General features: G+C 45.8%; 1 protein-coding gene across 11 annotated transcripts in view; it reads right to left on the bottom strand.

The window, feature by feature from the left end:
* Positions 1 to 16,505, bottom strand: part of Kiaa1217 (KIAA1217 ortholog) — a 529,925-nt gene that overhangs the window by 313,462 nt on the left and 199,958 nt on the right. For 2 of the 11 annotated variants that reach the window (XM_029562900.1, XM_029562902.1), the window contains exon 1: positions 10,480 to 10,622. The exons of 2 other annotated variants lie outside the window; for them this stretch is intronic. In XM_029562900.1, coding sequence (XP_029418760.1) covers positions 10,480 to 10,549 — 70 coding nt within the window. In that variant the 5' untranslated portion in view covers positions 10,550 to 10,622. Of the gene's footprint in view, positions 1 to 10,479; positions 10,623 to 16,505 lie in introns of those variants that run through there. 7 more of the 11 variants (XM_008831725.2, XM_029562901.1, XM_029562907.1 and 4 more) reach the window with 5 other exon arrangements.

The raw sequence follows: 16,505 nt of genomic DNA, 5'->3' as shown, positions 1-16,505 counted from the left end.
TAAAATGATGATTGGCCTAACATTAAAATTTCCAATGCTTTCTACTTCTTAATCATTTAACTCTATCCTAATGTTTAAATAATAATAATTTTCCAATAGCAGCTGTCAGTAATTTATCTTCTTCTTCTTCTTGTTTTTTGAGACAGGGTCTCTCTGTAGCCCCAGCTGACCTAGAACTCGCTATATAGACCAGGCTGGCCTTGAACTCACAGAGGTTTGCCTGCCTCTGCCTGGCTGAGTGCTGGGATTACTTTTTAAGTTTTAACTTTTAATTTTTTTTGTCACTAGCAATATTTAGTCAGTTTTCTCAAGTTTTGTAAGTATACATACATGACATGGGAATGTGCTTAGAATGCAACTAATTGATGATGGATAAATACAACATATTCTAATTTTTATTTATTTATTTTTAACCACTAATTTTTATTAATAAGTTTTTCCCTTTTTTTTTTGGATTTTTGAGACAGGGTTTTCCTGTAGTTCCAGCTGGCCTCACTATGTACTCACTATGTAGACCAGGCTGGCCTTGAACTCACAGAGATCCACGTGCCTCTGCCTCCCAAGTGCTGGGATTAAAGGTGTGTGCTACACGCCTGGTAGTAATTTATCTTTAAAGTTAAATGCTGTAATATAGATTCAACATTGATGAGCTCTGTTCAATTGCTGCTCAAATAAACAGACCCAAACCTTCACATCAGCCATATAAAGAGACAGGAAGCCTGCAATATGGCTCAGTGGATAAAGGGGGCTTGCCATGCAAGCCTAGCAATCTGAGTTCAGTCTCAGGAACCCATGTTATTATAAAGGTGGAAGGAAAGCACCAGCTCTACAAAGCTGTCCTTTGACCTCCACACATGTGCTCACAGATGTGCATACACAATAAAAAAAATGAATAAAAAAAAAATAATGAGGAGGAGGAGGAGGAGGGGGAGGAGGAGGAGGGGGGAGGAGGAGAAGGAGGGAGAGGAGGGAACAATTGATCTGTGGCCTCTATGTGTACCTACCTGCACACATATGCCTGTGGACCTGCACACTCATACATGTGACACCACGAAAGAAAAAGAAAGAGAAAGGAAGGAGGGGGAGGAGAAGGAGAAGAAGAATACAGTTTTTAATGAGACAGGTGTTCAGCGTTTGGGGGTAAACCACCTCCCTAAATGCAAGGGTGTCAACACAGTTTCCTTCATGCTGGGGGACATCTATACACAGCTGTAAGAGCAGATTCCCTTCGGCCAGGCACAGGAAATATCTTAAAATATCTTAATCTCTGGCTAATTTTCTTGCTCTAGCGTTCCAAAGCTTCATGTGCATCCTGGGAATACTCATCTTGTTTACTCCCCACTTCTGGTTACATTGATCATTATTGCCTCCCGGTCCCACACAGATGAAGGAAGGGAGGAAAGCATAGCCAATTTTGTTAGTCCTACTGCTCACTAGCTCTAACAACACGGGTAGGGGAGAAGACAGCTGTTTCGGTTAAAAAGACATGGAGGGGTTAGTAGTAATTTCATTTACTTAGATAACTCTCTAATACCCAAACTTACATCATAGTTTCCCTTTTTAGCATCTCTTCCCTAATAGCACACGAATAGCAGAATCTATTACATAAAGCAAAATCCAGGGCTGAGGAAGCAGCTCAGCGGTCAAGCTCTTGCCTAGCACTTGCAAGGCTCTGGGTTGGAGCCACAGCACCACAACAATAAACTAAGTGCAGAAAGGTCATGGGTCAGACTGACAAATACATGTGCCAACAAAACAGTTCGCTCTCTCTTAAAAATATTTTATTTATTTTTATTTTATGTGTATGAGTGTATTGCCTGCACGTCTGTAAGTGTGCCCATGTCATGCAATGCCTGTGGAGGTCAGAAGGGGGTGTCAGACCCTCTGGAACTGGAGTTAAGGAGAGATGTCAGGCGCCATTGGGTGCTGGGAACCAAACCCAGGTCCTCAGCAGAGCAGCCAGTACTTTTAACCCCTGAGCCATGTCTCCAGCCCCCGACTCTGTCTTTTGAATATACATTGTACGTGTACTTTGTATTAGCCAAAATTGCTGTCTACATGATACAAACTTGTAGATTTTTGGTTTGGTTTTTTTTTTTTTTTTCTCTCCCCTTTTTTTTTAAGCTGGCCTCAATCTCACAGAGATCTGCCTGCCTCTGCTGGGATTAAACCCTGTGGATTTTTAAGATTACATAATCGAAATAATGTATTTAATTATACAGGACAGCTAGATTAATGAACAAGTCTGAATCTCTGTAAAGGTTATTTCTTTACATGGTCATAAAACACACACATCCACATGCAGCCATATGGATAAACATTCACTCATATCCAGTCCAGACAGCAGAAAGTCAGTGATGCTGGGCTAACAGACTCCTGGGAACCATTCTGCTCCACCCAAGAATCATTAGAGCAGTCAAGCCAGATAGAGAGCAGTTAGACTTTGGAGACGAAAGGGTCACCCACATTCTTCTTTGAAATCAGTTGGTAAAAAAGCATCCTGGAGGTCATTATCAATCTTGGGGCGACATTCACTTTTGTGTTACTGAACCCTCTAAACTCCATTCTTTTCTGATACCTTTCATGAGAAGTCACCTCAGCTTTACACTGCTTTTCCATTTTTTCACATTCTTGTGGGTTTTTTAAGAATGTCTCCAGTTGCTTAGCAAGGTTGAATATGATACGGAAGGAAGCGAGGAAAACAGCAGCAGTGGTAACAAGGCAGAAAGCTCTAGCAGGCCACCTGGCAGACAGCTCACCCTCCATTTCAGCGTCTCACTGCTCATTGTACCATCAGCCCCATCTGCCTCTGCTCCACCACCAGACGCCCCCTCCACTTTCCCCAGCACCTGAACAACCCAATCCGTCACACAAGGCCACTTGACACTCTTCTCAGTCCCCTGAGCCACTTCGTCCCTGAGGCTCTAGGAAGCTGCCAATTCCACACCTGAAGGGGAAATGACAACTGGGCTATTCCAGCCATGGGGGGTGAATGTGACCTTGTTTCAGAGCACAAACCCTAAGCAAGGGCACAGATAAACAAATGAAGGAACAGGTCAAGGACATTTCGCCATAATTCCAAAGCCATGGGGTCAGGCTCAAGTGGGCCAAGTCTTCGTTATTCAAGTAAGTAAAGAAAAGCTCAAGTGTGGTGCCTCCCAGCTTCCAAAACAGAAACACAATTCGATTTCTTGTTTGGAAAGAGCTTTGGTGCTGACATGTAAATCTGGGTGTGTCCAGCTGTTTGCTATTCTGGGAATCCTTGACTAACAAAGTAGAGAAGTTGTAGCCTGAAGACAAGGCCTGGGCAACTCTGAAAGGCAGCCCTATTTCCTCTTCCTGCCCCTCCCAACCTCCGCAGGTCCCAGAGCTGCTTCCAGGAGCCCACTTCCAGCAGGGCAGAGAGCAAACATGAGCTTCCAATGAAAAATCAGCCCTTAAACATTCCCTGAAGCAGATGCAGTGGGGGAAAAGGACCTGCTGGTGAGGAGGGCCTGCTCCTCTGGGGCCAAGGGAGCTCCAGCTGGGATGGGCCCACATCCTGGACATCAAAAGTAGAGAGAGGGCCAGGGGACTGCAGATACCCAATTGACAAAGGGTTATAAAAAGCTGAGCATCCAAAGAAGGCGCCCATACAGCAAGCCAGGCAGATAGGCAACTGCAGGCAACTGTCTTCACTAAGCTCGGGTTACTCTGACTGGGTCACATGACCTAGCAAGGGCTTTGGGGCGTTACATCATAAGGGCACTACACCAGCAGGGGGCCAGCAAGGGTGCTGGCATCTTTCTGGAATATCTATTTTATTTTGTACTGGAAAGGAAACCCAGGGGCTGGCACAAGCATGCCAAGCATGCACTCTACCACTATCCTGGTCCTTCTCTGAGAGTTTATGCCTTAATCAGGGTTACTGAGACTACTGGCTCACACCTGTAATCTCAGCACTCAGGAGGTCGAGGCAAGGAGGATTGTCAATATTAGCTTGGGGTTACACAGTGAATTCAAGGTCCACTGGGGCCATAGTGTGAGTATGAGATCCTGTCTCAAACAACCACACATGTTCCTATATATGTACATGTACACACACACACACACACACACACACACACAGACCACATATGCACACACAGAAGACGGAGTTTTATTTAAGATGGTGTCTATGCAGCCTAGGCTGGACTCAAACTTGCTGTCTTCTTGCCTCAGCCTCCCAATTGCTGAGATTACAGGCAGTGTGCCACCTCAACAGGCAAGAGGGAGTGAGCTTTCTAAAGTTGTAGAGAAGCCCCTGCCTTCAGGGAGCTGCTGCCTGGTGTGCGGCCTTTCTGGGTGTAGGATGGCTTATTGGGTCCACAAGTGCTCCAGCTGCTCACAAAGGCTGGCTGCACTTACCCATACCCTCCATCTAACCGGGGCCTCGTACTATTCCATTTGGTATAATGTGGTCAGAACTAAAGTGGGACCCTTTCAGCCCTGTCCTGCAATTCCTAAATAATCCTGCAAACTTTCTCTCTTTTACCGCTTGGCTAGCTGAATGCAAATGATCAGCAGAAACCTCTGAGGGATTGACTGTGTGCTGAGGGGACAGAAGGACCCTGGGTGGGCCACCCAAAGCACCACATTCCACTACGTGTGAGCAGGAAATTGACCTCAATTCCAAGAACAGTGAGTGAGTAATGCCCGTGTTCTGTCAGACACAGCTTACAATTGCCCTCGGTTTTCCAGTTCTATAAATATTATAAAGATCATTACCATATACAAGCGGGCACAGAAATTATAGATGAACCCAGCTCATTGTGTTCTTCTAAGGAACCTTAAAAACTGAAGTCAGTGGGCCAGTGAGATGGCTCAATGGGTAAAGCATTTGCTGTGCAAGCCTGATGACCTTGGGGTAAATTCCCAGAACCCACAGAAAGGTAGAAGGAGAGAACCAACTCCACAAAGTTGTCCTGTGACCGCCACACACACACAATGGCCCTTGTACACCCCCATCGTACACACTCAAAATAGTGATGATTTAAAAAAAAATGATGTCGATGATAAAAAATGATTCCTCGTACAGAGTACAGAAAAAAACGGAACAGCTCTCTCCTTATTCCAGAAAGTAAGCTTGTGTCATATTGATTCAAGTTAACTGACTGAGTAAACTATTCACTCACACAAGTATTGATGGAATGCCTGCTCCACACACTGAAAGGGATTAAGTGATGGGGTGGTGATCAGGATGGACTCCGTCTCTCCATCTCTCCCTGCATGGGGGAGTCCACAGGATGACTAGGGAGTCATACAACAAACAGGTGATACACAATCTGAATGTCAGGTAGTGCTTTGAAGAGTGAAGCAGGTTATGAGGACAGAAACTGCCTGGACTTTTTCAGAGCAGACACAGACACGCTTATCAGTCATTCTCAAGGCTGGGACTCCAGGGGAGACTGCCAGTCACAGGGCAAGGGGGACAAGCAGGTGGGTGCACCTCCAGCATAGAACTTTCAAGATTTTAAGGATCAGACTTGGAGCTGACAAGACACCGCAGGGCTGTTGTGGGCTACCTAGAGATATCCCAATAATAGCCTGTCCCCAGTGCCACACTGTCCCATGGCCTCCAAAGGCAACATGACACCAACAGCCAGGCATAAGGATGCATACCTGGAGTATCAGCACTTGACAGGAGGCAGGAAGATCAGAAGTACAAGTTCAGTCTCAGTTACATAATGAGTTCAAGGCCAGCCTGAGCTGCAGGAGACCCTGTCTCAAAAAACCAACCAAATGTAAAACAAATTCCATGATTTTTTTCTTCTCCAAGACAGGGTCTCTCTATGTAGACCAGGCTGGCCAGGAAGAATTCACACAGTTCTGGCTGCTTCTGTCTCCCAAGCGCTGGGGTTAAAGGCATGCACTACCGTGCCCAGCTCTTCACCAATAATTATTGGATGCCTGCTCTACCAAATACTCAGAGCTTCTCATACTGTGGGGTAAGAAGCTTTATGAGGTGCACTTTATGGGGTCACATAACTGAATGTGGGAGCTGGGAAAAATTTAACAACAGTGAAAAGCTTCTAAACTTACAGCAAACAGAATTTAATTCAAAATCAAATGTGTAAGCTGGGTGTGGTGGCACACACCTTTAGTCCCAACAATCTGGAGGCAGAAGTACACAGATCTGTGTAGGATCGAGGCTAGTCTGGTCTGCATAGTGAGTTCCAGGCCAGCTGGAGCTACAGGTTAAAAAAAAAAAAAAAAAAAAAAAAAAAAAAAAAAAAAAAAAAAAAAATCAAATGTGTAAAACCAGGCATGGTGGTCCACACCTGTAATCCCAGCTCTTGGGAGGTAGGAGCAGGAAAATCAGGAATTTGAGCTCCTTTTCAGCTACGGAGTAAATTTAAGGCCAGCTTGGGCTATATGAGGTCCTATCTCAAAAACAAAATAAGTGGGCTGGAGAGATGGCTCAGCAGTTAAGAACACTTGCTGCTCCTGCAGAGGACCCGGATTGGATTCATCAGGCGGCTCATAATCACCTGTAACTCAGTTCCAGGGGTATACAATGCCCCCTTTCCAACCTCAACAGGTACTGCATACACATGGTGCTCATACAAGCAGGCATTCACACATACACATAAATACACTTTTTTAAAGAATCAAACATGTAACAAATCTGAGATGCTTGTGGCAAGCCTTGCCCATACTGCACCCTGAAACTTCACTGCAGTCTGGTCCTGAACACACAACGTGTACAACTTATCATCAAAAGCTGCCTGAAATACATTCTGAATTGCAGTCGTTTTAATGTACATGCAAAGTTTTCCTGTCTTCTAGAAACATAACGGTTTAATTATGGAAAACAAGACCTTTAACAGTTTCCTATTATCAGTCTTCAGCATGGCATTATCAAATCAGCATGTATCTTTGAACGTATTTATTGTGTAAGATGTTTGATTTTAAAGATTGCTCTTGAGCCAATTGTGGTGGCACAAAGCTTTAGTCGTAGCTCTTGGGAAGCAGAGGCAGGCAGAGCTCTGTGAATTCAAAGTCGGCCTGGTCTACAGTGAGTTCCAGGCTAGCCAGGGCTACATAGGGTAAGACCCTGCCTCATAAAAAGGCATCATGAGTAGAAAAAGCTTAGGCAAGTCCTGAAGCCATGAACTGTTGCAGATTCTTGAGGCAACCATATGCCCATCTTGCCTAAACAGTTCTTGGTTACAATTGTTCCCCAGTGAAATTAGAGTGTTCTCATTTGCTCTCAAAGGTGTTTGTGTCTGGACAATAAGGTTACATGATCTCCCGAGAGATTCTTACCTATAGTAGATTGATACATCAAAGTCCCTGGGGTAGTATAATTAGCCTTTTGTCTGAGAAATTGTTGAGTGTCCTGTGCACCTGGTACTCCATCAGGAGCTGGGAATGCACAGGTGAATGAGACATGTCACTGGCAGAGGACCACCCCCGCCAAGATGTAACTGGGTGAATCAGATAAAGAACAGCTCAGTGGCAGATAATGCCCATGCGGTTATGGGTGCTGTCAGCTCCTTCCTTCCTTATACTAAGCAGAAGGGCTGGAAATGAAGCCATACCCTTTCACAGCAGCATCTGAGGCACCAAAAACTGAATCTTTAAAACTGGGATCCTTACCCACCTTTTACTATCTTTCCAGTTCCTTATCCTAACGTCCTTAACCTGTAGACGCTGGGGTACCCTGGATGCATCCCTGTGACTCGTCCTTCTGCACACAGGCTCAGTCTCAGGGTACAGCCCAGTCTCCAGTTACCAATATCCAAATCATCAAGTAACATCTCCATTTGGATCCCAGATAAATTTCTCAATCCTCTCTTAGCCTTACAGATGTTCTGTTTCCCACCCCTACCCAGCAACTCCTTCTCATTCATTTCTCCTAAATGCTTTCCCATTTAGGTAAAGGCAACTCAATTCTTCCAGCCACCTGGGTCAACTAGTTTGAAGTTGTCTCTGACCTGTCTTTTCCTCTTAAATACTATATCTGATCTTAGCAAATTCCTTTGGCTTTCCACTCAGTATACATCTAGAATCTGCCTTCTTCTTATCGCCCTCTGCTAATCACCATCTAGCCCTGTTTCTAGGTTCACTTCAGAAGCTTCCTTAAAAGGCCTCCCTGCCCTTCCCCCAACCCACTTGTGTTACACTTCATACAACCCCCACCTCACCAACTACCTTTTAAAAGACAAAAGAGTTGGGGCTGGAAAGACAGCTCAGCAGTAGGGTTCTTGCCTAACATGCTCCAGACTGGGTTCCATCCCAGGTATCAAAGCTAATTAATTAAAAACAATTTAATTAAATAAAAGACAAGTCTGACCTGCCAGTGGCTCCTCATCTCCCTTGAATTAAAAGCGAAGCCCTTCCCAGAGTTGCACAAACCCCACATAAACTGGCCAGGGATCACCTCTCAACCTCTCTCCTTCCGTAGTTTCCCCGTGTTCTAGCAGTTCTTCAAACACACTAGATCCTTGCTGTTCCCTCTCACACTATGCACTGTATTTGTTCTCATTTCTGCTCAAATAACACCTCAGTGAGACTTTCCCTTATAGTCCTTATAGTTTTACCCCCCCATCCTATCCCAAATTCCCTTTTTCCTGCCTTGCTTTTCCTTACAGTCTTATTTCTAGCTAATAGAGTTAGTAGCTAAAATACAGGATAGCCAGTAAAAAATTTTCTTAGTATTTTTATTATTTTTGTATGCATGTATTGCCTGCATGTAGGTAAGTGCATCCATGTTGTGCAATGCCTGGGGAGGACAGAAGAGGCTGTCGGATCAACTGGAGTTACCAACAGTTGTTAGCTGCCATGTGGGTGTTGGGATTCCAACCCAAGTCTTCTGCAAGAACAGCCCGTGTTCTTAACTGCTGAGCCATTTCTCCAGATCCTACATCCAGTAAAATTTGAAGTTCAAGAACACTTGAATGTTTTTTGGTGTAAGTATAGCCCACAGGATACTTAGGACATACTTATGAAATCAAAGGTTAACTATGCTGCTTTTATTTACCACATCTGGCATCCCGGCCATCTAACAATCTATGCATTTCCCTTATTTATTCATTGTTGGTGTCTACCCCACCTCACCCCAATTTAGCCCTTAGAATGTCAGTCCCATGAAGGCAAGTATTTTTCAGTCTGCCTTTTTCACCACTGGATCCCCGGCAGCTGAAACAGTAACTACTATGTAACAGAAGCTCAATATTCATTGAGCTATGAATAAATGAACCGAACCATCTGACCATCCCAGCCTTGGAAACATCAGTGAATTACTCTGGTTGTTTCAAAGTTCTTTCTTAAACCGATCCCATTCTAACTGCCCCCTCTAAAATCTGGGTCATTTCTTTCAGGACAGGCCACAAGGTTGAATTCCTGCAGTATGACCCCATCCTATCAAAAGAGGGGGCTGGACCCCAACAACCCTAGGGCCTTCCAGCTGAGCTCAAATGCTTTGAAGCGCAGACTAACTAGATGCCCTCAGACTGAGGGATTCCACGGTATTTAGGAGGCAGGCTTCAGGCGCTTCGCCGGGGGATTTCTCTTTCCTAATTGTGTTTTCTCCTGCCTGGCTTGGTTTTGCATTCCCAGTGTGGATGAGTCATGTGCTGTTTCCCTTTTTCATTTTAGAACACACACACCTTTTCCCTTGTGCATAATCCCCACTCCCACGCGCTGCCCTGCACAATCCTCCACCTCCCGCACATCTTTTAGTTACTAAGTGGCCCCTGTGCGAACCTGGATGGGGGGGGGTGCTCAAGAGTGTGTGGTCGGTGCCCCGCCTGCCTACACCGCGTGATGCGCGCAGGCATTTCAGCCTCAGGAGAGCAGAGCAGTCTCACCACCCACCCTCCTGGCAACCAGATTTCTTTGGAACAATATAAGCTTCTGGAAATTCCCTACGGAAAAGACAAGTCTATTGTAAACACAACGAAAAAAGGAAACTGCCTGGGGAAACTATAGCAAAAATTATCTAACAACTCCCAACTTTTAAGTTTCAAATAGTCCTATCTATCATCCGAATGTGTAATCACTCCCCGGGCGCTCCGATCTGCACAATAAAAGCACACTTAAACTCCAACTTTACGCTAAAACGCTACAGAACTTTGCATCCCGCACGCAGCGGCCTCACAGAAACCTCCGACCAAAGAACCGATCCTTTGCGTCCCGGAGGTGGCCGCGCAAAAACTGCCTTTCTGCGCCTCTGGAAGCATCGGAAAGCGCAGGGCGATCCACACGTCAGTGCGCTGAGCCCCGCACACCCTCCGTGCACCTCCTCCTTTGCTACTTAGGAAACTCATAAAGTGCAAGAAATCACAGCTCTGGGTCAGTTTGAAAATACACCACCACCCCCCTCCGAACACACGCACACACACGCCGAGAGTAGCGCGTTCCCGGTGCCAGCCGCCGGTGTCCAGAGCCACAAAGCGGCGCAGGGCGCGCGTGCGGGGAACCGGGTAACTCCATCTTTGAATGACGGGTGCTTACCGTGCATCTGCCTGCTGTCGGCCGGAGAAGGCAGGCTCGGCTCGCGTTTCTGGCCTGGGTTTCCTTCCATTGTCCCCGCCGGCCGCCCGGGCTCCTCGTTCCGGAGAGTTCGGCTCTCAGTGTGGAGACCTTGCAGAAAGCTTGGAAGGGGGCCCGGGGGTGGGGCGGAGGGGCCGCAGAAACCCCACCCCAGCCGGGCGCCGCTGCGGTGCAAAGTCTCCGGTGCCCGGGAAGAGCGCGTTCCGGTGCCCCACCGCCCCCGCCCGGGTCCCAGCGTGCCCGCCACCCCCCCGCGACCCCAGGCTGGGGGCCGAGTCCCGGGACCGCTGTCTCCGCCTCCGCGCTCAACAGGTGACGGCCCTGGTGACCTGGGACGTGGCCTGCTGGTCTCCCCCGGCTCGAGTGAAGCAGACACCACCCAGGGGAGGGGCAGGGACCTGTGGCCAGCCAGACTCCAGCTCTCCCACCCCAGGAGCCCCGGGTCCAATGAGCCCCCGCCCCCATCCTCTGAGTAATAAGCAGCAAACTGCCCCAATCTAAGAAATCTAAAAAGTTTGTCAACGAAAAAGTATCTGCTAAGTGTGGTAAAACAAACAGGTTGCCGCTAACTTGGTAGGGGATGGATTAGCATTCAGAGAGATACGGTAATTTCCAAAGGGTCACCTTCAATCATCTCCTCACCTGGACTTCTAAAGTTTATACTCAATCACCTTCACTCTCTGTGACTCCTTTCCTCCCCTGGCGCCTGTGAGCGCGCGTGCGTCCACACCCATACACACATCATTCACACACAACACACACATACCATAAACACCCACCCACAACCACTATTCACACACACATCACAAACACACCTACTTACCATAGACATGTATAAACACCAAACACACACACACCACATACCACACACTACACATATCCTCACACCCCACATACTCCACACGTAGCACACTGCACACACCCACACACCACACAGATACACTATATACCACACACACAAACACAGCCCCCCTAAATCTCCCTTGTAACACACAGGCCCCTCTTGATCACAAATCTGAAAAGTGACCCAGTAACTCAGCCTTCTGATTCTCTCAAGTTAATTACTTTGAAACACCTGAAAGGGAATTAAAACGCTTTTCTTCCGATGGACAGAGTTACATCCAACATACTTGTTCCCCTTTTAAAACTACCTACAAATATTTATTTTGTTCACTACCCAGTCCTTGAAAAACTGGCAAATCTCCCAGAAAGTGAAAATAGTGGGCACAATGTCCACACAAAAAGGATGGGAAAATAATCTAAGCAGCATTTGCCCCTACTCTTTCAGAGATCTAAAAAGAACCCAGTAGCTGATGGGAAAGGTGTGATGTCTTCATCTGCGGCCCCAGATCATTGCAGGGAAGGACAATGCCAGCCTGCCAGCCATACCTTGACCCAATTTACAGCCCATTCAGACAGGCTTTGACATCGATTTAGAACAGGAATGTGCGCAGAACAACGGCTGGCCTCCGGGCTGGATTGTGACCTTGAGTCACCTGTGTCCTGGCAGCAGGAGGGACATAGTTTGGTCATTTGGGAGATAAAAATGCGGAAGCCTGCCATGGGCAAAGAATGTGTGCAGATTATGGTGTGGGGGAGGCCCATGATGGGAGGGAAAGAAAAGAGCTCCTCAGTTCCTAATAGGATTTTTCTGGAAATTCAAGAGGATGTATTGGTCTTGTAGAAGATCAAGCAGTGCCCTGGGAGGCAGATACCAGCATGGGTTTACAGAGCGGACAACTGGAGGTCTCCACAACCTTGCAGCAGAAGCACCTGCTGATCTTGCTTATGACAGGAAGTAACTGCACCACTATTCCCATAATCCTGACCAATTATTTAGGTATAAATGTTCATGAAGGAAGTTGTACAAAATGGCATAGGTTTGTAATAACAGCTACTGAGGCAGCAGGGTGGCAAGTTCAAGGCCTGCCTAGGCAACTTAGTGACATCTGTCTTTAAATAAAAAGTCAAAAGGTCTGAGGATGGAGCTCAATGGCAGAACATTTGCATAGTGTGCTCAAGGCTCCAGCACCATTGAAAAACAAATGGTCCCATAGGAAGAACTTCCTGTGTTAGGCCTCAGGTCAGATTGTACTGGTCGTCTCTCTGTGTGTATGTTCATGTGAACATGGGTTCCTGTGCCTGTGCACACATGGCAGCCAGAAGAGGGCACTGAGTGTCCTGTCACTCTCCACCTTATTCATTTTGAGTCAGGGTCTCTGTGTCATGTTTTTTAGGTAGGCTGCCAGCCAGCCAACCCCAACAATCCCCTGTCTCTACGGCTAGAAGCTAGGGCTGCAAGCATGCACAGGATGCTAGCTTGCTATGTGGGTGCTAGGATCTGAACTCCAGTCTTCATGATTGTATAGCAGATGCTCCTAATCATTTGGCCGTCTCTCTGGCTGCCACCCAAGTCTTACATAGCTGTTGTCTGTCTTCAAGTTACCAGTGGCAACTGGAGGAGCCCTACAGCACTGGAATGCCTGACTAAGGGCTTTGATACTATCCAACCTGCTCTTCTATGGGGAGACACCCTCACAGCAGCAACTGCCTGTCTCTTGACACAGTACAGAGACAAGCCCAGGATGAAGGCAACAACAGCAGCCAGCAACCCCAAACAGCAGCCTGCCAGGAGGATGCATTCTACCAGCTCCATCCAGGTAGGAAGAGATCCATTTGTGGATGGGAACCATGTCCTCCTGCCGTTGTTGAGAAAGCATCAGAGCAGTCCTCAGGCCTCTCTGGATCGCTAGATAGGCAAAACAGGGGAAGCTCTTCCACACCACATCTGCACTTTCAGGCTCCAAGCAGCCCAAGGAGTCCCCAGTCCCCCAGCTGCCCACCATGCTCAAGCAGCAGACACTTCTCCCCCAGGGACAAAGTAGACACCTCTGTAGATATTCCAGGAAGCAAAGTGTTTGAGGAATGCAGAAAACAAACAGGCAGAATGACACATGTATTTACAGTGCAAACACAATGTCTTGCATGACCAGATTCTGGCTTTCTAGAGGGAGAGCTTCTTTGAAGTACTGGACAGTTGCTTCTGCTTAAGAATAGGAACCAAGTGCTGAGTGCTGGGCAGTGGCACACCCCTTTAGTCCCAGCCTGGAGCTGAAAAATGTTTTCAGAAGACCCACCACTACTACTTCACAAGTCTCTCCTCAGGCACACAGACCAACCTCATTATGGACTGCTCAATGACTTGTCAGTTTCTGAGGAAAGCTCTAGCTGTACTCTGCAATCTACATAAACTTGGAAGTCAAATTGTCATCCCAGGTAGTGGGGAGATGTTTTTCGTTCTAGAACAAACCACTCTAAACTAGTATAATTTTAAAATTTGATTTCCAGTTGGTTTTTGGTTTTTTTTTTGTTTGTTTGTTTTTTTTTTGGGTCTTTTTAGGACAGGGTCTCCCTATATCTCCAGCTGTCCTGGAACATACTATGTAGACCAGGCTGGCCTTGAACTCACAGAGATCCGCCTGACTCTGCCTGGGATTAAAGGTGTGTGCCACTACACCCGGCTGATTTCTAGTTTTAAAATTTGCTATTACCATCCAATCTGCCTGTTGTAGTTTGAAATTTGCTGGGAAAGCAAAAACTTGTAATTTAAATTTCCTCCAGTCATCTTGAGAGCTACAGTAATGGTCCTGGGGGCTAAACCTCCAACTTCACTTCTGTGACCCAGGGAAGGTGTAAGTCGTTCTTGGTTAACAGCATCATAAACTGTCATTCTTGGCTTAAATGGGCTTATATACACATAAAAAGTGTTATTCAGAAGAAAAACAAGGATGAAGAGAAGACTGCCAGGAAGAAAAAGGTGAGTTTTAGTCATAGCTAACCCATTACAGAACTGGACTATTGGTTTTGACAATGCATCTTATGTGGCATCTGCCAAGATGGGAATTAATCCCCTAAATCACAAGCAATTGTGGATGATTTATCACCAGGCCTATTTAATTACAGCGAAGTGGAAAACATGTCAGCTTCTCTTATATAAATTTTTCAAGAGAGAAATCATTGTTAAAGTCAAACCTAAGTGGAATTTTCCTCATGTATGTGTTTAACTTTTTTCTTTAAATTTTGCTAAAAGTAGGATAGCTTAAAATAACATCAGGACACAAAATAAATAATTAATGCTTGCAGAAGTCCTGAAATGTACTTCTTAAATATATTGACGACTGTGAGAATCAAAACAAAGTAAAAAACCAGCGAACAAACTGTTTGAAAGGGAGGCTTCATGTTGGGTAAATATCACGCATCCACATTTCTGATGGTGTGTGTCACCTCTAAGTCAAAAAGAAAGGACTTTTAACAACTGGGAAAACACTCACTGAAATGGACCTGTTGGAGAATGTGAAATGTAGGTGCTCCTCCCATTCTAATTTTGACAGCAAAGTGTCAGGTGGCTACGGTGACCTTATACTTAAATATAAACCAGAGCACTTGGGAGAAGGGAACACTAATAACCATCAGAACTAGACAGTTAGGAACCTTGACTGTTTCTGGTAAACCAGCACAGATGGTCACCTGCATTTGATCCAAGATAAGCCCTGTGTATGCCTATGGTTTCCAAACATTAAATACCAGTCTTTCTTGTCAAACACTGTAACTTTGGTTTAGGACAAGGAATTCAAATCTTTTAATCTATCCCTCCGCCCCCCAACCTCAACACACACACACATACACACACACACACACACACACACACACACACACAGGAACGAGAGAAAACTTTGTTTACATAAAAGTCCTGCTGCATTTCCAGAAGCTGACAGTCTGGGGTCTGGGGCAGCAGAGCCCTTCCCTTTCATTCATCTTCTTTCCCCTTCTCCTTCATTTCCTTTAAAAAATATTTTATTTATTATTTTTTATGTGTAAGAGTGTACTGCCTGCATGTAAGTGCATCCATGTCCTGCAATACCCAAGGAGGTCAGAAGAGGGCACCAGATTCCCTAAGACTAGAGTTATGGACAGTTGTTAGCAGCCATATGGGTGCTGGGAACAAACCTGGGTCCTGTACAAACACTGCCAGTGGTTTTAACACTGAGCCACCCCTCAGCTCTCCTTCATTTCCTTTGCACTGATTTTTTTTTTTTTTTTTTTTGTCTTTTGAGACATGGTCTCCCTGTAGCCCAGCTGGCCTGGAACTCACTATGTAGACCAGGTTGGCCTTGAACTCACCATGTCTGGCTGCACTGATTCTTTTAAAAACTAGCCAACCTCAAAAGACTATGAGGTCGAACCCCAGCCAATGGGGAAAAGACCTAGCACTCCTGCATTAAGGATAAAAGCCTATCAAACTTCCTGGTACAATGTGCTTGCTCTGTCTGAATGACTCAATGTATCCTTTTGCAAAAGCAAAGGCTGCCTTGTTGAGTTATGTTCACTTTGTCTTGGTGTGTTTTGTACAGTTGGTACCAGTTGGGTCCTTGGATATCAGATTTATACCCATCACCCTATAGAGGAATTTAAACATTTATGAAAGCAAGAGCTATCTTTAAACCCATCACCACTTTCACATCAAAAAATAAAAATTCCTCATGGTGACAGCCTGTTCAGAGCAAGGACCCTATCTACAACTGTAGTTACATAGCAATTTACATCTCCAGTATTCCCTCTAAGTTCCTCTTAGGGGAAGGTCTTCAAATCCCAGAGCCCTGCCATTCAGAAAGTCAGGAGTTCAAGAGTCAACAACTCGGTCCTCTTGTTTAGATGCCTAGGGTGTCCTGTTCTTCCAAACATCCCTCACGCAGTTCTATAAATGTACACTCAGCTCCAATGTCTTCTTACTTTAAGAATTTTTTTTTTGCCAGGCATGGTGGCACAGGCATTTAGTCCCAGCACTTGGGAGGCAGAGGCAGTCAGATCTCTGTGAGTTCAAGACCAGCCTGGTCTACATAGTGAATTCTAAGCTGTGCCACTGCCGGGAGATCCTGTCTCAAAAGACAAAAAAATATATATATATATTTTCTTTCTAAGACCTCACT

This window comes from Nannospalax galili, unplaced genomic scaffold, assembly GCF_000622305.1.
Source record: "Nannospalax galili isolate Female #2095 unplaced genomic scaffold, S.galili_v1.0 scaffold14, whole genome shotgun sequence".
Lineage (NCBI taxonomy): Eukaryota > Metazoa > Chordata > Mammalia > Rodentia > Spalacidae > Nannospalax > Nannospalax galili.
This window is presented reverse-complemented; position numbering and strand designations above follow the sequence as displayed.